At 39.8% G+C, this 23,118-nt stretch overlaps 1 protein-coding gene across 1 annotated transcript in view; it reads left to right on the forward strand.

The window, feature by feature from the left end:
• ADCY8 (adenylate cyclase 8) overlaps window positions 1-23,118 on the forward strand; it is a 1,090,843-nt gene that overhangs the window by 1,055,979 nt on the left and 11,746 nt on the right. Inside the window, exons 15-16 of the mRNA XM_078686748.1 lie at window positions 2,978-3,124; window positions 18,304-18,396. Coding sequence (XP_078542874.1) covers window positions 2,978-3,124; window positions 18,304-18,396 — 240 coding nt within the window. The remainder of the gene's footprint in view (window positions 1-2,977; window positions 3,125-18,303; window positions 18,397-23,118) is intronic.

A 23,118-nucleotide genomic window follows, 5' to 3' on the forward strand; every position in this document is an offset into this window, starting at 1 on the left:
GCTACTAAGGGTGTGAGCAGGGGTTATCTTCAGTGTGTGACTCCCTTTCCCTGACTAGAGTATTGGTTTCTGCCTGGGTTAGGTGCATGCCCTACCCAACCAGAAATCCCAATAAAGTTTGGAAAGCAGAGAGTGTATTTTCAAAACCATTATGAGGTAGAGATTTTTACCAATGCTGTTAAAATGAGCTATGGTAGATACTGAGCGATTGGCATATCAGTAGATCATCTAAATGCAAAGGTGAACATAACACAAGGTTTGAGTGTCACAGGTTGAGCAATCATGGGAAGATGACTGATGGAGCAAGAGGATCAAAGGAGGGAGTTACTCACCAGCAAGAAAAATATATTCGCAAATTTATATTTAGGTATACAATTGTACGATCTTTGCATCTGGAGAAACCTGTAACAACCTAAATGTAGTTATCCATTAAGGAGTATTGGACATAAGATTTGCGCTGTATACATTCTTTACTATGTTATGTATCTCAATTGCATCTAGGTATTGTGTTACAATGCATGTGTTACTGGGAGGGTGTGTTGGTGTTTTCACTTTTAGAGGGGAAGATGTGGTATGTTTGTAATTCCAGATCCAGACCAGTAAGCTTAGAATATCTGTGTATGTGCTGTGTTTAGTATAACTGGGGATTTAGTGATTTTTGATGAAGAAACAAAGAATACAAAAGCATTAGATAAATAAGGAATAAGCAAAGGAGGAAATTGTGGTGATCAGAAACCTATAGTCTGTTTATGGACTCCTGTAAAAACAAAGAAAAAGAAGAAACTATAGGCCAGTACCTTGATAGACAATACTAATGAGGTCGAGAAAATTAGCCAATGGTGCGGGGAGCACAATAATACCAGCATAAGCAGGGTAAAATATACAGAAAGCGTCCCAGCAGTGGGTAGATGTTACAATGAGGATTCTTATCATATATGCTATAGTGGGGCTTAGTAGCTATCTTCTGTGATACGGAGTGCTCGCCCTCGATCCGAATGTGCCACAGGCACGGGCAGGTATCCCATCATCAGGTGGGAAGAGTAATAGGTAGGTGTACAGTGAATGCGATATGTTTTTAGTTCTGGAAGTGGGTGGCTGTAGAGTGGCATAAGTATCACTCGTAGTATCACAACACTCTAGGTCTCGGATCCATCCCTTGACTGTTGGTACTGATGTGTCACCCCAATGCAAAGACACCTGGTGCTTCACTAACAGAAGAGCAATAGTGGCATAATGCCGAATTCCGACCGAGAGTGGTTTGACGTATCCCAACTGTGCCACAAGCGGGGATGACCCTAGCTCGGTTTCAGTCATTTGTGACAAAGTGCTAAACACCTCTTCCTAAAAGGCCACTGTTGGTGCACAGTTCGATGCAAGATGTGAAAACTCAGCATGTTTTGACCACATCTAGTACAGCAATTTGATTTAGTGGGATCAAACTTGGTCAGTAAATGAGGGGTAGTGCAGGCGAGATGTAAACATTTGCAATGTAGGAGTTTATGCATGTGATTACTTGAGATCAATGTGGTTTGTTCACAGCAGAAGTACCATGTCGTATCCAGTATTGGCCTACCAGATTTCCAATTTGGAACGTTTTGGAGTTATACTGACTAGTGATAATAATGGAAAATCAGGAAAGTTCTGAATGGGGAGTCAGGACCTCAGTGCAAACTGTATTGTGCAGTCGATGTAGAATGAATCTGTCCATGTATGTCACATTATACCCTTCTGCTAGTGAAGTAACGGAGCGCATTTCGGCATCTGCAAAGAGGTCACCCAGCTTGAATAGTCAGCACATGGATAAGGTTTGTTTGGTGAGGGCTTCAATGGTTATTGGGAGTTAAGGATTGGCAGCGCGAGCGACATGTGGGGAATACAAATAACTATAACCAAGATACCGTTGTAGTCTAGCCCAGTAGTGTTTGTAGTGCAGTAGCATTTCTAGGTAGGCCTTGTGGCATAATTGTGGAGAGTGGGTATGGGTGGGCCTGCGACCATTCCGGCTTCAGAAATTTCAGCTGTGCATCATAATGAAACCAGTGGTATGCGAAGTGTGCTTGCACCACTAAATAGTAGAGGTAAAAATCGGGGACATTAAACCCTCAACGTTCATATGGAAGGGCCAAGGTTTGCCAGTTGACTCTGCATTGCTTGCCAGCACATACCTAACGCTTTTAGCTTGCAGCATAAAGTGTCGAAAAAGGCATTAGTCAGGACTATTGGGATGTTGAGGAATAAATATAAAAAACAGGATAGTAACACCATCTTTATGATTGCTATTCTGCCCGCTATGGATAGTGGAAATGTAATCCATTGCTGTATATGGGATGCTAATCTATGTATTATGGGATCATAATTTAGGCGAACAACTTCAGCACTTTGACGATGGAGATGGATGCCGAGGTATCTGGGTAGATCTGTACACCATTTTAAAGGAAAGTCCAGGGGACAGGAGGCTGTGGTATCCGTCAAGGGGAAGATTTCGGACTTGTTCCAATTAATCTCAAGACCAGAGAGCGCTCTGAAACGGACCACATCACGAAATAAAGGTGACAGATTGGTCTCAGGGTCCCTGATAGTATATCTGTGTAGGTGTTCTATTTCCATTACTTAATGTTTCACTTTAAAAGCTAACTACTATAGTTCCAGTAAGCCTGGTGCAAGGCGGTGGGAGCACCAGGTCTCCAGTAAAATACAGTTAACTTTCCATAGTTTGGTTATGAGATGCACTCCTTCCTGTAGAGTTTTTCATTTAAATCTTAGTGATCAAAGCTTTCACCGCATTTGTGGTAAAGTAGGACTGCCATCTCAATTGAGGTCACGTAGGACTGTAAACTCCTAGAATGCACTGGGTTGCTAGAAGAATATATAGGACTCTGTATTCACATAAATGAGAAATTCTACTCTCATAAATGATAAATCCTGAGCTCCCTGTATTTTAAAATTGGTTGAATTTTCTATATCTCCACCTTTCTAGGAGTTGTACTCGCAGTCATATGACGCAGTTGGTGTGATGTTTGCCTCAATCCCAGGATTTGCAGACTTCTACTCCCAGACTGAAATGAATAACCAAGGAGTGGAATGTCTTCGTTTGCTGAATGAAATAATTGCTGACTTTGATGAGGTAAGAGTTATTTAGTGGAATATTTATACCCAAACAAGTGTGACCTTCAGTGCAGTGACCACAGGATCAAAATGACATACAGCACATGGTAGAGGAAATGTACACATCAATGTAACTCGCGGCCACCAAGTTTGAATGCTTTCTTAAAGAAATATGGGCCAGATGTAGGTGAGGGACATTTACCGACTCATAAATACCGAATTTTACCGATTCGGTATTTATGAATCGGTAAATATGAAGGTGGGAGATGTAGGTATTCTTAAAAATAGAAATACCGAATCGGTAACATTCGGTACCGAATCGGTTTTTCCTATTGATTCCTATGGGCTGTGAAGCCCATAGGAATCAATGGGAAATATCGAATCGGTATTTACCGAATCGGTAAATACCGAATGTTGCAAGGGTACAGGGGGTGTCACTTTGACACCCTCTAGCACCCGAAGTAAAGGCATGTGTCACATGTGGCACACATACATACCCTTAGGGCATGTCTGTGTGTCACATTGCACAGTGTGCATGCACACCTGGATTCGGTATTTTAAAATACCGACTCTTAAGGGCCTGTGACACTCTCAGGAGTGTCACCTACATTTGGATTTACCGAATCGGTAAAATTACCGATTCGGTATTTTACAGAATCGGTAAATTTACCGATTCTGTAAAATAATGGCCCCTACATGCCAATTCCTAAATACCGGTCGGTAACAGCCGAAATCGGCCGTTACCGACCGGTATTTGGGCTCCTACATCTGGCCCTATGTCTGTATGGCTATTTAACATCTGGCAACAGCCACCAGAGCTCATTTCATCAATGCACACAAATACACAGAGAGTCAGTTTTGGGTCAGACACCTCTAGTCATTGATTGTTTCAAGTGTCTTTCATGTTTTGTATCAGTAGCTTTGCAGTGGTGATTGGCAAAGGATCTTATCGCCAGTACTTTGTAAGGTAAAACTTGACAGCAACAGAGCAGTGTAACATTTAACGCTCTATTCTAAAAATATTTTGAACGTAAAGTAGCCATCAAAATAGATGCTGCCATACCCATGCCTATTTGTCCTGTTCAGCCACATCTTAGAAATGCTTTTTTCGGTAGGGATAAATTACAATTGAAGGGAGGGATACACATGGAATGAATACCAGTGTGCTTAATGGCTGCATCTTAAATACTTACAAAACACATTTAAAAGACAAAAATATGGTGGGCTATATTAGTTCTTATGTTTATATCTTACAAACTTCTTCAGATAAGTTACCATGTGCAGTCACGTCTTGTTGCATATTCACGTTTCAGCACCATGTTCATCTTACAGGTGTTCTGTATCTGGACTTTAACAGTACTGTAAGAGAATTCCCAAAATGACAGCGTGTTATTTTTGAGACCCAGAGAGTGTCAGGAAAGGATGCACTCTTGCTCTCTGTTGTTGCCTACAGGTAGAGTTCAAACTAAATATTGGTCAAGACAAGAGCTCTTTCCCGTAATATAGGGCCAGATGTAGGTTGCCATTTTCCGGCCGGTAACGGCTGATTTCGGCCGTTACCGACCGGTAAATGGGTTATTGGGATGTAGGGGGCCAATTTTACCGATTAGGTAAATTTACCGAATCTGTAAATTTACCGAATCGGTAAAATACTGAATCGGTATTTTACCGATTCGGTAACTTCTAGATGTAGGTGGGACTCTTCTGAGTCCTAAAGGCCTTTCAGATTCGGTATTTTACCACCCAATCCAATTGGGTGGTAAAATACCGAATCCAATTGGGTGGTAAAATACCGAATCCAGGTGTGCATGCACATGTGTGCATGCACACCTATGCCATGTGACAGACAGACATGCCCTTAGGACATGCCTGTGTGCCACATGGCACACATGCCTGTATTTGGGGTGCTACAGGGTGTCAAAGTGACACCCCCTGCACCCTTGCTGGAATCGGTATTTACCGAATCGGTAAATACCGATTCGGTAATGCCCATTGATTCCTATGGGCTTCAATGCCCATAGGAATCAATGGGCATTACCGAATCGGTATTTACAGAATCGGTAAATACCGAATCTTAATGATTCGGTATTTACCGAATCTGTAATACCTACCCCCCCCTCTATTTAACCACTTCTTAAATACCGAATCGGTAAAATTCGGTATTTAAGAAGTGGTAAAATAAAATTACCTACATCTAGGCCATAGTTCTTCAAATAAAGACACTTTCAACATTTCTGTAGCAGTCCTGTGTGGTCATTAGTTTGGCTTTTCCTGGAAAGTTAATTTATTAAACGGCAAAACTGCACAAAATGAACTTGTACTACATCACTGTGGCTATACTGTGTGACTGCTGTTAATAGCATGTACAACAGTTCCTCGGCCTGTCCCACATATAACAGGGTAAGGGTGCTGCTATACTGAAAGGACAGGACGGCTCAGTGAGTTGAATGCTTGCTGCTGTAGAAAGCGGTGAACTGCAGGTCACGAGTTTGAATCTCAGCAAGGTTCACTCTGCCTTTCATTTTTCTAAGGTCAACCAGTTGAGTACCATGAACTAGCTGTTTGCAGCAGTTGTTATTCACCTTGCTCTGAAATGTGACAAGTGGGTTAATAAGTCTTTTGTAAAGAGCGTGCTATATTATTCGATGCTTTATGAAATTGCCCTGAAACGTTTTTGACTGGAAAAGCACATATAAATACATTTTAACTCATACACACTGGGTGACTTATTTATGAGAGGCTTCCGTCGCCAGAGCGTCACTTTTTTGACACTCTGGTGGCACAAGCCTCTCAATCATATATATGCGACAATGCAAAGCTACTCTGCATGACTTTTCATGGCCTCATAGATATGGAGTAAGACGAAGCAGAGGAAGTCGCTGCCTTGCCTTACTCTCCGTATTTTGACGCTGCCCCAAATTTACTTAATCATGTAAACCTATGCAGTGCCAAATCCTTACATCTCCCCAAAGCAGGCGTAATGAGGAGACATTTTTATTCCTCCTCTATTTTTGCAGCACACATAGAAAAGGAAAACACCTCTCAGAATAGTTTTTGTGCAGGAAGTTGTCCCCTCCTGCACAAAGAAAAAATCCTACGTGCAATGTAGGCATTCTTGCACCATGCCACATGGTGCCTATGCTGGCGCTAGGCAGCCAATTGTGTGCCAGCGCAGGGAGAAAGGACAGGAATGCACAGTATTTCATACATGTGGTGCATGCTGCACTTTCACATTGCATAGGGCAGTGCAGCAAGAGGACTTGCGACCCTGCCCTACGGCAATTCCTCATAAATGAGGCCCTGGGTCCTCACAACGTTAAAACGGCCACATATTTCTTCCGTTTGCATGTTTAATGACAGGCTATGACCCCGGCTGCAGCTGGCTCCCAGTGAACTGCCAGCATATCTCTGTAATGGTCGCCTTTATCTTCTCTAGGCATAATTGATAGAAACTGCGAGACTCCAATATTGCGCTGCTGCTGCCCTGTAAATGAATTATAAAATAAATATTTTATGCAGCACGGCTGTAAGTGGCAGTCTCAGCAGGGCGATTGCATGGCTCCGGCACTCATCCCTTCCTGGGCACTTTCATTAGGAAGGGCTTTAGCACTCCGCCCTGTCTGAGCGAAGGGACGCAACCATTTCATTAATAAAAGGCCCTAATTAGCTACTGGATGGCACTCAGGCATCTGTAGCTGAATAATGAACGAGCGCAAATGAAATGCCCCCTGCTGCCTTCCAAGCTATTTCTAGTCTGCCATCCTTCAGAATTTTCACTGAGCTGACTCTGGTGCACTGCTGCATGCCACCTGAAACACAACACATGAAGCAGAAAAAGAATAAACGCTCATGTGATATCTGCACTGTATGACTGAATAAACACAACTATCAAAAAATGCAACCCTTAATAAAAAGTATTTAGTAAAGTGAACAAAAAGAAAGAATAACATGTATAATTATCTCCCAGTATTGTAGTGGAAAAATACATTTGCATTTGAGCATCGTTTTTTTGAGGTTATGGCTTATACTGCAGCCAAAAAAGTAGGCACCTTGAATAGATCACCAAGCAAAGACATAACCTATCAAATTGTTATCCAATGAACCTCAGATATTCTCATACTATTTACCACGCCTCACAAACAACAACAGACTGATGGAATCCTTGAAAGCTGGGCGAAAGCAAATGGAATGGTGCAGCAAAATTTAGAAAATGATAGGTTGCATGACATACAATTACGCATAATTTAATATAAAAATAGAAATTGAAGACTAGAACGTTCACTTTTATTTCTCTTTTATTTATGTTCATTGCCCTCTTCAGTACCACTTAACATAACAACATAACTTAAGCGTAAGCACATTTGGTTCTCTGCGTAGACATGCGTCTAGGTGCATAATAACATAGTTACCAAAGCAGCAATAAAGTATAAATGTGCAGCAAACGTTGTTTGTTTACAGGTCTTTTGATATTTCTCATCTTTTAAATATATTTACTGTGCAAAGAGTTCATATCAAATGAAAATATAAAACATATCTGTTGGGAAGAGGGTTCTGAAGTAAGACCTCTCAGATTTTTCAGTTTTGAACCTCTGCTTTTGAATTCTGTGGTGGCATAAAATCCTCAAATGGAGACTCACTATATTTATTCAGAAAAAATAGTTTTGAGCTACAACCTCCAGTTCATACCTTCTAATATAAGGTAATTCTTGAAGAAACTAATGCATGTGAAAATTCTGAGGCTGCTGTCCCAGAGAATCGTGATGCCGGAGATGTCATAGCATTATCTTGGAAATAGCTTGTCAACAACTGATAGTAAATTTGATATCCTAATACTTAGACTTTATCAAATGGCTGAGAAGCTGAACAAATAAGTCACCTAAAAGGCACATATCTGATACTGAAGTAAATCATGAGATAGATGGAAAGAATTATAAATGAGGTAAAAGCTAAAATTGAAGAGCTAGAAGATAGATCTAGAAGAAACGTTTGAATTGTGGATATTTCTGAATCTACATGCACAGGAAAAACTGATATGTTTGTGAATAACTTGCTTGCTGATACATTCGATAGACCCAACTTCTCAGTATTATTTGTGAAAGAGAGGGCACGTTGATTTCTAGCGCCTAGACCACCACTGGGGAAATTCAGAGCTTTCCATTATTGTTCCATTGCTAATCTACAGAGGCCAGAATGGTAAATGGTCAAAATATCGATTCCAAAATATAGACAAACCAAAATATCGAGTCCAAAATATAGAATGGACAAAATATCGAATGGACAGAATATAGACATCAAAAATATCGTTTTGAAAGTAAGTAAGGTAATATCGATTTTAAAAATATAGACAGTCAAAATATCGAAGTAAATAATATAGTTTATTAAAAATATCGAATTTTTAATAATATCGAATTTTTTAAAGGGTTTTTTATGTTAGTATATGTGTGAAAAGTGTATATATTTTTGTTATTTATTTTAAGTAATTAATTTTATGTTATTTAATTATTGTGTAATTTAATTCTGTAGCGGGTTGTCGGTTTATAGGGGAATAGGGTGGGAAGTAATTTAAATATAATTAATTAAATATGTTAATTAATTAATTGGTATTTATTTAGAATAAATTGTTAATTAATTTTTAGTTGGTAATTAATTAATTCTTAATTGACAATTATTTTTTATTAATTGATTCATTGATAATTATGTGAATAATATTAATTTATTTTCTGTAGCGGGTTGTAGGTTTATAGGGGAATAGGGTGGGAAGGAATTTAATTATAAATAATTAAATATGTTGATTAATTTATTGGTATTTATTTTGAACAAATTGTTAATTAATTTTTAATTGATAATTAATTAATTCTTAATTGATAATTAATTTTTATTAATTGATTAATTGATAATTATGTGAATTATATTAATTTATTTTCACTAGAGTGGGAATAGTAAAATTTACCCCTATGCTATCCAACGCTTTCCCTACTGTTGCACTCTCTGGAGTAGGAATAGTAATTTTTACCCCTACGCTATCCAACGCTTTCCCTACTGTTGCACTCTCTGGAGTGGGAATAGTAAATTTTACCCCTACGCTATCCAACGTTTTCCCTACTGTTGCACTCTCTGGAGTGGGAATAGTAATTTTTACCCCTACGCTATCCAACGCTTTCCCTACTGTTGCACTCTCTGGAGTGGGAATAGTAATTTTTACCCCTACGCTATCCAACGCTTTCCCTACTGTTGCACTCTCTGGAATGGGAATAGTAATTTTTACCCCTACGCTATCCAACGCTTTCCCTACTGTTGCACTCTCTGTTGTGGGAATAGTAATTTTTACCCCTACGCTATCCAACTCTTTCCCTACTGTTGCACTCTCTGGAGTGGGAATAGTACATTTTACCCCTACGCTATCCAAAGCTTTCCTACTGTTGCACTCTCTGGAGTGGGAATAGTCATTTTTTCCCCTATGCTATCCAACGCTTTCCCTACTGTTGCACTCTCTGGAGTGGGAATTGTAATTTTTACCCCTACGCTGTCCAACGCTTTCCCTACTGTTGCACGCTCTGGAATGGAAATAGTAATTTTTACCCCTACGCTATCCAACATTTTCCCTACTGTTGCACTCTCTGGAGTGGAAATAGTAATTTTTACCCCTGCGCTATCCAACGCTTTCCCTACTGTTGCACTCTCTGGAGTGGGAATAGTAATTTTTACCCCTACGCTATCCAACGCTTTCCCTACTGTTGCACTCTCTGGAGTGGGAATAGTAATTTTTACTCCTACGCTATCCAATGCTTTCCCTACTGTTGCACTCCCTGGAGTGGGAATAGTAATTTTTACCCCTACGCTATCCAACGCTTTCCCTACTGTTGCACTCTCTGGAGTGGGAATAGTAATTTTTACCCCTACGCTATCCAACGCTTTCCCTATTGTTGCACTCTCTGGAGTGGGAATAGTAATTTTTACCCCTAAGCTATCCAACGCTTTCTCTACTGTTGCACTTCCAGGAGTGGGAATAGTAATTTTTACACCTCCGCTATCCTACGGTAATAATATTGTGTATTTTTTATTAATATTATGCTAATATATATATATATATATATATATATATATATATATATATATATATATATATATATATATATATATATATATATATATATATATATATGTTTTAACAGATATGATTGTATTTTTTTATATAAGTTAAATTAGTTATTTAATAATTTTAAGGTAATTTAAGTATTTTTAAGTATATTTTAGCTATTTATTTTTTATATTATTTTAATTTTACATAAATTTTAAGAAATTCGATATTTTTATAATGCATATATATATAAACGATATTTTGGGGTCGATATTTTGGTACTTACCTGTTTGTAGATAGGAATTCGATATTTTGTCTGTCAATATTTTGGAATCTATATTTTGGGTAGTCTATATTTTGTCCGTCGATATTTAGTCAGTGATCCGGCCAGAATATTGTGTTAAAACTGGCCAAAGAGAAAAGTAACCTGGAATATGCAGTTATCTTTCTGGATTTTACACTGGTGGATCAAGAAAATAGCAGAGCCTACACAATAGTGAAAAAGAGCCTACAACAGGAAAGTATTGAGTATGTGATGATGTGTCAAGCCAATTTAAAGATAATGCTAAGTTGCTAGCTCACTAATAATAGTGCAAAAAGATATGAGATTCCAGGTAGGAAGATTGGAAGATTATTTGTTCTCACCTCGCTAGGTGAGAACAAAATGAGTAAGTGCCTTCTGTGAATACCAAAATAGTAGTAAGTTTAGGATTTTGTCTTAAGTTAGTTCTGTGAATCGGGCCCTAGGTGAGTGGAGAGTTTGCCATAATATATGCCGGTCACCAGCAAAATTTGGGGCCAGATTTATCAACATTTTGCCCTGATGCGGAGTCACCAACAACCTGGCAAACCAGTGATATGTGTTGATTTGGGATTTACTTTTCAGCCCTAAACTTGTTTGGCATTGGAAAGTATCCCTAAAGGAATACAAAGTAGCACTATGCACTGGTTTGCACTACATTGCATTAAGGGTGCTTCCAATGAGAGGCCCATGAGCGTTCCCATGCAACCAACTATAGACTTAAATGCAACGCCTTAGCTACTAACATTCGTAGGCAGGGATGTGTGCCAAAAAATAGCCTCCTTGAGGTAGGCGTAAAGGTAGAGTGCGTTTTTTTCTCCAACCTTTTCAAACTTATCATGAGTATTGTACTGTACTGACCACATGCAAAGTTGGAAAAGTTTTAAACTACGGCTAAGACTACTTTTTTGTACATGAAGGGAATCCTTTTAGTACACTAGCTATGCTAGAGATTATGCAAGGAACTTTGCACAAGGGTGTGTGTGTGCGTAGGGCACAAGGCAGCCTAAAGTGCTGAGGGAGAAAGCAAAAGCATCATATCTTAGTAGACTTTGGTTTCTTCGCTGTGTTGTGTGACCTCACGTAAGATTTGCCCTATAATGGAAAATAAGATCGACAACTAGTCCCCCCATGCAGTAGGCTAATAACTCTCATAATATGCTGATATACATATATGATCCTTACATGGAATGTAAGCGGTCTAAACAATTCCCATAAAGCTAGACAAGTGATGGCCTATTTAGATAAGAAAAATGTTGCAAGTGGATTTTACAAAGCATAGAGAGGAAGTAGGAGTCTCATAGATTCTTTGAATCATATTCTGGTTATCTAAGAGGGATGAGCATCATTGTTAATAGAAATATAGAGTCCACACACATCACCAAAGTCAATACTTATGGCCTGAATATAGACTCTCCCCATCGCTGCCTTTGGTTAATATGGCATGTATGAACTAAGCTTCCAATACACTGTTATAGGGAGGGGACTTCAGCTTAGTTTACTGGATCCCACCTAAGACAGGTTGTAGATACAATATAAACCTCCGGAATCAGCAGCTGCTTCTGCTGACACAACTAACATCACAACATAATTTCTTAGCTGTTTGGCACCATAGACTTGGAGGTGCTCGGTGCCCCTGAAAGACTAGGGGGCACATTTATCAAAAAATTACACAGCGCAGTGCAGCAAGCCATCTTGCTGCACTAAACTGCGCTGTGTTATAGGAAAAGAACAGGAAGGCACCGTATTTAATTTTATACTGCACATTCCTGTCTATTCCCAGTACTGGCGTGCAGTGTTCTGCCTAGCGCCAACGTAGGCGCCTTACACCATGATGGAAGGGTGCCTGTGCTGTAAGCAGGATTTGTTGTACAGAAGGGGCACCTTCCTGCATGAAAACAATCCTCAGAGGCATTTTATTTTTCTATGTGTGCTGCAATAAATATGTTAATACCCATTCTTTAATTCTTAAGTGGAAAAAGCAAGGACATCTACCTTAAATATAATTTGCACTATTGATACTAGCAATTTTGCCCATGCATCTAAATGATCCCTTTAAAAATATTTCTAGGTTTCCTACTGTTATGGTTTCTCTTGTTGAACAGGATCCTACATTTCTGTGTGTTTCTATTATTGGACAGATTATTATACATCAAATTTCATGTGTTTTTTCTAATTGAATCATGCACAGGACATGTTTATGATTTGGTCTCATTTATACTATCTCAAGTAGACATTAGTCCCATCTTGCATGGCTTTGTCAATTGTCCTTAAAACATCCATTTCCCTTTTATTAAATCTGCCAAAATGGCACAGCCCTTTTTTGTATTAATTTTATGTGAATATTCCCAGGATATTCCCATTCTAGGTGTTTTGGAGACAATTCACAATGACATGTATAGGGTGTAAAAGAGTATTGCAGGAGTAATACTTCACATACTCCAAAATGCCTATGTGAATATGCCCTATTGTATTTCCAGAATATACCCATAGTGAGCTTCTGCTCTTGTTCGTATATTCATAGCTTCTGGGTTACACAAAAGTGGTGATGATGCATAGTATTTGAAGCCTTAATGACATTTCTGATGCCAGTAGAGTCTTCTCCATCTAGAAGGTTGTCCTGCATGACTCTTATAATAGGACATATACTGCAGAGGATGGCTGAGGGGGACTCCACCATTGTATGTGCCATAAATCTAATTACCACCCTCTTCTCAGTCAGAGCCCCGTGATCTTTCAATGAAGAGGAGTACTTTCATTGCTATTTCTCGTGGTGCCAGTTGGTTGGCAACAATGGCTTCAGAACTCTATTACCAACTAGTGAAGTGTCGCTATAGAAAAGCATCTTAAATAAGAGTATGATTAAAATAATATTTGACAAAGGAAATATTTTGAGAAATTTATTTTGAGAAAATGAGGTTCAGACTTATTACTAGAATTTGTCACGATTTACAAAGCTTTTTACAATGTAGTTTCGCAAACATTGTAGCAAAGAGTTTTCACTTCGTCTTAGTTTATGTTAATTAAAAAAACTAAAATATGATTATTGTTTTTACTTAAATGAATCTTGAAACTGATTAACTGAAAAGAATAAGATAGACGTCTCCCTGCAGTGGTATAGCGAACCTGCCATAAACGCAATGCAAAAAACGAAAACTGTCCCCCATCTCCAGATTTGGTAATAAAAAACATGTACTATTGAGGGGAATTGGGACCCTTAGAACCCTGGGTCCTAGAGCCATGGCACTAGTTGCTCTATTGATAGCTAGACCCCGGGTCGCCATCTGATTGTATTCGGACTCTTCATATATACCAAGTATCCTCATCCTCTTTCCTACTTAACCCCAAATTGTTACAAATACACAAGTCATTGTCTCATTGTGGTTCAATGGAATTAAGTGAAGGCACTATATAAATGCCTCAAATACCTTTTCAACTTTCTGTTCTCTATAATTACCGCCATTAGAGTTAGACACTCTTTTTTTTAAATACCAGCCTTGGTATACTGACTTCTTGAGGAGATGATTACTGGTGAGTGGGACAAGGCAGAGATAAATAAGAAAACATAATTTAAGGACAAACGGCTTGTTCAAGATGTGTGATCAATCTAGATGAAGGGGTTCATCAGTCACATAACTGAAGGACTATAAAAGGCAAACCAAGATCAATTAAAGGAAAAAATGTGCAGGTAGTATGGAATGATGTTTCCTAAGCAATATTCATAAAAGTAGAACAATCTCCTCTTAACAGAGGAGAAGTATGCCGATCATCTCCTGAATGAGACCACAAATCCCATCCCTGCGGAAACCAAAAGAAATGCTTTTACCCTTGCAGGTCCTGAAGAAGGTGGTATAAAGTGAACTTAACCATCGAAACGCGAATTGACTGTGTCTAGAATTTGCCACACCATGATGTAACAACTGTGGAAGACATAAATGATAATCTCTCTGTTGTGGACTATGAGAGGAGGGTTGTACAAATGAGAGTGAGTGTCAAGAGTGTCCTAGATTGTCTGATTAGTATGAATGTGAGTTTTGAAATATGTTTGGGGTTTGTGACTAATGAACTGTATTATGTTAATATGTACTGCCTATTAATTATTGTTCATTATGTATTGAAAAATGTAAATGTTTTTACAAAATGCAAGTGTCATATATAATTGGCAAATAAAAAATCATTATGTTTTGATAAATTAGATTGGCATAGGTTATTTCCCATTTTTTATAAAGCGTGTTATTGAAGAAATACAGGTTAAGTGGGAGTCTTTTTGATATTCTGTTGGTCGATTTACCCCTCACCTGAAACTAAAGGTAGAGTTTTGGGGTTAAGTTATGTTATTGTCACTCATTAAATAAAGGACACAAATAACATGGACTTCAGTCAAAGGTAATGGCAATGAAACCGTTTTAGACTTTAAGAATCCTTTGGCAAGAGTACATCAGCAGTAAGGAGTGTTCCAATAAAAGCCCACCCCATTTTGTCACATTCATCAGCATGAAGCAATAGATCAGGCACTGCTGCCTGACACTGTTGTGGGGGCAGCAGTATTGCTCCCCATTTCATGATAATGGCACCTCTACCAAGGTTCCTCTGTGGCTCTAGTAATGCTACTGTTTTTTCTGTTCATCTGATCCCCAGGGGTGTAGTTTCAGTGGGGGGTATATGGGGTGTGAAACCCCCTCAAATAAATGCATTCTTGGCTTGGTTGTTGTGTCTTGGGGCTATAAATCGGGTCTGCTGTGTCTATGTTGGTTTGTCTTTTCATCCTGCTTTCACAAGTGGTTTCAACTTGTTCACTTTTTGGATCAGAAACTTAAACGTATGTAGTTACCAGTTTACCAAAACGGAACATATCTGCACCCAAAGAAATACTCTTTAAATTGATGCAAATTAACTACTTTTTAGAATTCACAAACACTGGAAATAGTGGTCTTGGAAAGCCAAGCTAGTCTCAGGTATCCAGGCATACTTCTAGCAATCAGACACTCTAAAGGTAATGGGATGAATTCTTGCAAATAATCTAACTCAAAGTAGCATTCCAAATCATTGTTTTTCACCCACTGTGCCTCTTTTAAGGCTTGGCAGCCATAGTAAAGGCGGACAGGGAGGCGCAGGATTTTACATCCGCCACCCTACCTTTACTCCGCCTACCAGTTTAAGAGCTGTTTGCTGGCTCCGCCAACATCACTATACATTTGCAGGAACCGTTTTCATTGCAGTTTTTGTCAAAGTAGGAAATGTTTGATGGACAGCTCTGTCAAGCATGACCGGTTGGCCATCACACTTTTCCAAAGATTTTTATTTTTCAAAAACAAACTCCCAACAAGTGAGTTTTTTGGGGAAAAAATAGGTTTGTTTTTTGAAAATTCAACATCAAAAAAATGTACCCTGACACCATGGGAGTTTTATTCCATTACGTGGGCTCAATTTTGATTCTTTTCAGTGTCCCTCACTGCCATCCTGTAAGTGACTGATGGCAAAGAATAAAGATAAGCCATCTGACTGTCCACTTTAAACAGAGTGACGGATGGCAAAGAATAAAGAAAAGCCATCTGACTGTCCACACTAAACAAGGTAAACGGTGGAAGGCTTAACTCTGACAGAGCTTACTGTGCTGGAGGAAGTTTTACAATGATGGTAAGTTTTGCTCTGTTGGCGTACAAATTGTAGTACACCCAACCTAAAATCAGGTGGGCGGATAGGGTACTCCATCACTGTTGCAATGGAGTACCTGTCCTCCAAACTCTAAATCAGCCCCAGAGGACCACCTAATTCAAATCATTACAGACAGTGCTCTCCATGCTGCATACCGAACCTTGGTCTTCAAAACAATTCACCCTTCTGTTTTAATAGGAGATTTTGAGATTCACATCCACCCGAAACTCACTGCATAACCTACACCCCAGCTGATCCTGCACTTTGGTGCCACCATCAGTAACAGAGCAGCAGCCCCTGGTAAGGGATTCAGAGTAGCTACTTCTTCCTTCTTTTCTTTCCCTCATATTCCCTTCTCATTTTTCCCTTCTGCATTGTAAATAAAATTGTAATTCAAGAGATGTCTCGTAGACCTGAGCCTGAGCAGTCACAATCTGGCATTCTGTGTAGCATAGTCTTTGTTGTAAAGACGGAAGTAGTGTATTTTACCCCAGACTATAGTATTGGAAGTAGTGAGTGGGTCTGTTCTTTAGACCTATGCCTTGAGCAGCAGGAGCACACGCTTGAAACTTAGATAGCAGCCTTTCGCTGGTCTTACCCTATTTCCCAAGACACATCTCTGCAGTTACTTTCTAAATATTTTTTTATGTGTGGCCATGCGCCAGTCATGCTGAGTTAGTTTTGCACACTACCGTAAATTATTGTCGCGCTAGATGCTTTGTGAATTTTCCCCAAACCTCTAAAGGTGCCATAATCATTGAGAAGGACCAGTTACTTATGAGTGCATTAATTCCTCATTAACAATATCATTCATGCAAACTCGAATTATTGGGTTTGTGTTGCGAAACCCAATAATGACCCATGCTGTACATTTCTAGGTTGAATCTGTCCTTTAAGGAACTCATTTCATTGTATCCCACTGTGACTGCTGCACTTATTCAGACATTATTATTTTACCTTTCTTAGATAATAGCATTTCGATATAATGGACACTTTGAGAAAACCACATTTGCTTAAAAAGCTCTCCTGTGGAACCCAGGACAATTTTGAGATATGCTGCATGCTGCGTATAATTGATAAGGGGGAGTGGGTGAATGCCTAGGTATTCCTCACCTGAAGAAATGCCTTTTGCAACTACGAGTTGGCAGCCAATTACAGCCCACTTGGAACATTCTGGCAGGGACGATGAGCTGCCTGGTGGAAGTGCTTAGTCTGGGGGTTTCATATCACATAGGCTGCCTTGAATGAGGTACATGGCTTTCAATGATGCAGAGACAGGACGCTGACTAGAGTTTGAAGCTGCTTCTCAACAACTTACTTGTGTATAACATAGTTATTAATTTAATCCAGACATGTATGTGTTGTAGTTTTAATTGCAAATAAAGTGAAATCATCTACAGAAAAGAGAGAGCGCTCATGCAAATACAAAAATATGATAAACCCTATTTGCAAAGGTAAACGTGATTGTAAGCGTATGTGTGCTGCTCATTGTACCTTCTTTTAGCCTGCCAGGAACTCACAAAAAGGATTCCTAGCAGGCGTGAGCCATTTCCATGTGCGGACGTCTCCACCACAAGAGTAGAGATCTCTGCACCCCTTAATCCAGCTCGTTGGGAGGCGGAATTGGTATTCCAAAGCATGGTTAGTCTTCGAAGTTCATGAATGTCCATAAGCGTACATTTGTAAACATTTACAAACTCTTCCCATTCCCCTTTGCACTTTCCACTCTGGAAATGGTGACATTTTTACTCCAGTCAGTGGCTAATGTAAAACCCTTCAACGGGTGGAAAGGAGAATGAAACACACTGGATTTGGTAGGGCATAGGTAAAAGGATTTCTCAACAGGGAAAAATATTTTTCCCGTGGAGAAAACATATGTGCTTTTGCTCAGGGTTTCCTTATGTCCCTGCAAAGAGTTCTCCATTATGAAGAGCTCTGCACACTGGGAATGGGATCCCACTTGGAATGTCACATGACCTTTCCAGAAGTATGGCTGGAAAAAAGAAAGTTGGAAACTTGTGTTGAAGAGGAGGTGGATTTGTTTGCCTGAAATGTTCTGACTTTCTCTGACAATCGGGCACAGTATGTTACACCCTGTGTGGCAGTAAAGAGAAAACAATTCTAGATATTTTGGAAAGTAAGTAAAACTGTTTCTTCTTTTCAGTTACTAGGTGAAGAAAGGTTTCAGGATATTGAAAAAATCAAGACCATTGGAAGCACATACATGACGGTTTCAGGACTTTCCCCAGAGAAGCAGGTAGGAAACATTGACAGTCTCTGATCAACCATCTCTCACCAATACCTCATGTTGATGTTTCTATTGGTCGTGAAATGTTTCTGGGGGTACGAGTTCCTTACTTGGGCCAATGGTTGTTTCTGAAGGTATAGAATTATAAACATTGATAAAGGCAAATCATGGAGTCAATATACTGTTGTCATATCTTCTCTCACTTTCAGTTCTTGGAGTCAGTTGGAGCTCACAAAATAATAATATTAAAGCACATAGCTACTCTAACAAGGGTGTCCTAGTGCTAGTAGGTCAAGCTCCTGACAGAAATCACAGATAACCTGAGTAAACAAACGCCTATTTAAAGAAGCAGGGTTATAGATTTTTCCAGAACAAGAGTTCTCTCTTGGAATGCCTCAACTGAAGAGGCAGTTCCATAACTTCCACAACTTGGGTGCAAGGAAGCTAAAAGATCTCCCACCCAAAACACCTTGCTGTAAGGCAGATGATGATTCTTCTATACACTCATCTCCCTATAGCCCAACCAATGATTTTGTTCCTCTTACCTGCCACTTTCTCTGTTTCCTAATTCACAGGAGCAATAATACATTTCAGGACTATTGTTTTAATGTTTGAAAGTTTTTCTATGCTTTGTTGCTCCGTTTCTATTTTCCCTTCACAGACTAATCTATTTTGTTTTTCTAAAATAGCAGACTCCTGGTGGGGTGCAGTTTTCCACCTGATCTTAACCTCTTCCGTGCTTGTGACGGAACCACTCCATCACGAGCCACGGACGCGCTGTGCTGGTGATGGAGTGGTTCCGTCACGGCGCGGCTGTCCCGCCCACGCTGCAGGAATTCCACGCCTGCGCGGATGTTCTATTGAGCGGGCAGGGCCGTGACGGAACCACTCCATCACAAGCACAGAGCGCCTGTGGCTCGTGACGGAGTGGTTCCGTCACGAGCATGGCGGCGCCGCGCGGACCCCCTCCCCCCAGCGCCAAGGGGTTAAAAGGCAGGAAAAACAGAACACCTTCAAATTACTGTTTGATCTCATTGTTCGATAACAAGGCAAAAGATTATGCATGGCTTCTTCTCTGGGATTTGAACAGTTAAGTGGAAGACCAGAAGATTATTCCATACAATCAGACCAGCTTTCACCCTGGGTTGGGCAACTTGACCAACCTGATGGCATTAGTTTTGTCAATAAGAAAAACTCAGGAGCTTAAAAGTTCCCTAGATTCTTGTTTTGTGGATTTGAAGCCTGCTTTCGATATTGTGGACCGGGCGAAACTCTGGTTCAAACTTGCAGCCTGGAAGATCCCAGTAAACCTTTTAAGGGCAATTCACTAACTCCACACAGATACGTGGTTCAGGATAAAAATAAGAGACGGAACAAGGGTCTCCCATAAGATCAGAACTACAACTGGCCTTGAACAGGGATGTGTGCTAGCCCCAATATTGTTTAATCTCTTTTTGACAGACATCACAGAACCCTTGGACCAGGTAAATGCCCATGCACCCAAACCACGAAACCTTTAACGAGTATTTTACATGCTGATAATATAGTTCTTCTATGCAAAGGTTGGCCTACAAAGATTGCTGGGCAAATTAACCAAATAAACTTACAACAAATAACCTGGATATTTACCTTGCTAAAACAATGTTGTTAGCATCTAGTAAAATAATTTTGAAAACAGGACCTTGTACTTGAATACTCACAAACTAATCCAAGCGCTAGCCTATAAGTACTTGGAAATGATAGTTGACAACAACAGTTCTTTCCTACGAAATAAGGTACAAATGAAAGCAAGAGCAGAGTCTTTAAGATCCGCCTTTCTACTCCTTCAGAAGAGGATTGGAGGTGACTCGCTTCTTCCTATAATTGAGGTTTTTAGAGCCAAGCTATTACCTAACATAACCTATGGCTGCGAAGCACTCTGCGGCTGTGAATCCGCAATTCTCGAGTAGCTAAATCACAATACCTACTGGCAGCTTTTTCGCCTAGCCCGGAATGCCTCTCCAGCACAAATTAAGATGGAGTTTGGACTCTTAAGGCGTTAAGGCAAACATGTGCAAGACAAGGAGCTTTTGTTAAATTCTGCCTCAAACTGAGAGCAGCACAGGAAGACTCACTAGACCAAAGGTTCTGGTCAGAACTGTCTTAACTAAGGGCCCACGTAATGATTATCTATGGTACAGTATTGAGTCTTTACAGATAAACAATTTGTTGGAACTTCTAACCTCATTTCATGTGTTTAAGAAACATGTCAAGCGAATCATGCGGGAGCTTTCACTATTGGAAGATTAAAACATATTCTCAAAGTGTGCTCACTCATGGATAACCTTCCGGTCCTATAAGACTTTAGCGCATCAGGAATACTTAAGCTCCACTTATTTTCTCCATAAAAAATGTAATTAATGCTTCTGCATCTAGGCAACTTTTCAACTTTGGATCTCTGTCCGAAATGGCTTGTAAAAGAAATTAAGATATCGTATAGGGTCTGTAATCAAGTACCCTAAACAATAATACATATTATTTGCATCTGCCCAGCTTTGCTGACAGAGCGATGACAACTAATATGGCAATTCTTCAACACACTGGGAGTGCGGGCCTGCTGACAAGCAGTTATAGCTCGTTTTAGTGGAAGTAAAATAAGACTAAATCTGCAGGCTATCAAATTCTTGAGACAGGTCATAAACACTGCAACAAAAAACAAGCCAAAATGTGTAATGTCCTCTGTGTACATTGTTGTCCGCACTATTTTTATGTTAATATTTCAAGAGGAGCTTCTTAAGAAGTTTCTTTTGCTCCTAAGGTTTTAAGAACAAACTTGGGTTCGGCACTGGTCGCACCATTACATTCTCCGACAATGACTCTTTTTGCTTTTATACATGTAATGGTACTATTAGGTATGGAACCCCAAGGCTATATGATGATGACGCTTCCACTTGGAGTATCCGAACCGCACTCAATCGTGGCATGCCATATTTTTCAACTTTGACTCGGTCTTGCGCAACTAGATGTCCACGGTTGGCGTTTTAAACTTTTAGGCACTAGTTTCTGCTAAAAGCTGTAAAATTCATAATTCTGGTTCTATTGATTGGATTTTGTCGTTTGGGTGTCAAATAATTTATAAAAATGTACTCTGTTTTTCTAAATTGGTTTGGGACTTTTCTTGTATTTGTTTTCACTTTATTACTGTTTGGGTACTGCAGAGATACTTTACACACTGCGTCTGAGTTTTAAGTCGGACTGCATTTTATGCCAAGTTACCGAGGTTAAAGCATAGGTTAAATTAGTGACTTTTTGTGCTTCATCCTGCAAGGGGCTAGGGCTGTTGCTTGATCAGGGCTCACACACCAGTCAACTAACAACCCAATTTCTAGAAAGGCAGACATTATATCAGTTCTTCAATAGTAATATCTTATTGTGTCCTACCCAGGTCTACCAGAAATGCCCAAAGCCTTATTACCTAACCACTTAACATCCTCATATTTTCTCTGCCATAACACCATCTGCCCTTTTACCATCTGCAATGATGAAACTCACTTGATCATTGCTGACTGATGCATTAGTCACCAATGATGACCAATGCACGGATGCATTGTTGACCAATGCATTTTTACCAGTATGCCCGCTACTCATATGACTTGACTTCTGCCTTGATATTCCAAGAATCCACCTACTCTAAAATCTTCTGTGGACCATATCAATGTGAGCAACCAATCACAAGCCTCCCATTCCAAAAATAAAACATTTAAACTATATTTCCCGCCCACCAAATTAACATAATTGGCCACTGACATAAAACACTCATGAATACCAGTATGACCTAATTCGCAGACACGAACTTGAAACCTCCAATTGCACTCTACTGTATACAGAACAGCAAGGAGTGTCTTCGATGACTACTCAGGTTCAAAGTTGAGTGCAAGACTGTTAAGGTATCATTTGAGACAACATGTAGATTACCCTCTCTCCCTCCTGCCCTTGAATTTCTGTTTTGAGCATCTCTCAGCCATGATTACATTTGATCATCTCAGTACATGGCTATGATGAAAATACACCATTTACTTTAATGCAGCAGTGGGGAAGAAAATCATACCTAAAGCAGTTATCTAGCAAGACGATGAAAGAATACCTTAACTATACAAACTAATATGTTATGTTATGTTATGTTATGTTATGTTATAACAATTTGTTATGCGCGCAGCGACTCCAGCGAAGGAGCATCCCGGCGCAGAGACACAGAGCAGTCATAACACAACAAGGCTAAAATGCTACAAAAAGTGCTAAAACAGAGGGGCTAAAATAGGAAAGTTTTTATAGCTCTACGAAACGACAGCAAGTCCTCTATCAATATCCATGTTCAACATCTGTAGCCACTTGTACGGGTGTTGTAAATGGAATTGTCACTTACACCCAGCCGCGGCCCATGCAGGTAAGAGCGATGGGGCCAGGTGGGGGGGGGATTTCGATAGACAAGGGGAAATTATTTATTTAATTTTCCCTCGTCATCATCCATTGAAATCCCCCCCTCCCCCCTCAAGCAGGCCCACTGATCTTATCTGCACGGCTGCGACTGCTTACACCAGAACCTGGGCCCACAGCCAATAAACTTGAACCACATTCCCTCGGACATCCTCTGTCAACCGTACAGGGAGTCACACCAACTGCCACTTGCATCTACACTTTAACCTACACCATCATTTGCATTGGCGCCAACGCAAGCACTCCTATACCATACTG

The sequence above is a fragment of the Lissotriton helveticus genome, chromosome 4_1 (assembly GCF_964261635.1).
Source record: "Lissotriton helveticus chromosome 4_1, aLisHel1.1, whole genome shotgun sequence".
NCBI classification, from domain to species: Eukaryota; Metazoa; Chordata; class Amphibia; order Caudata; family Salamandridae; genus Lissotriton; species Lissotriton helveticus.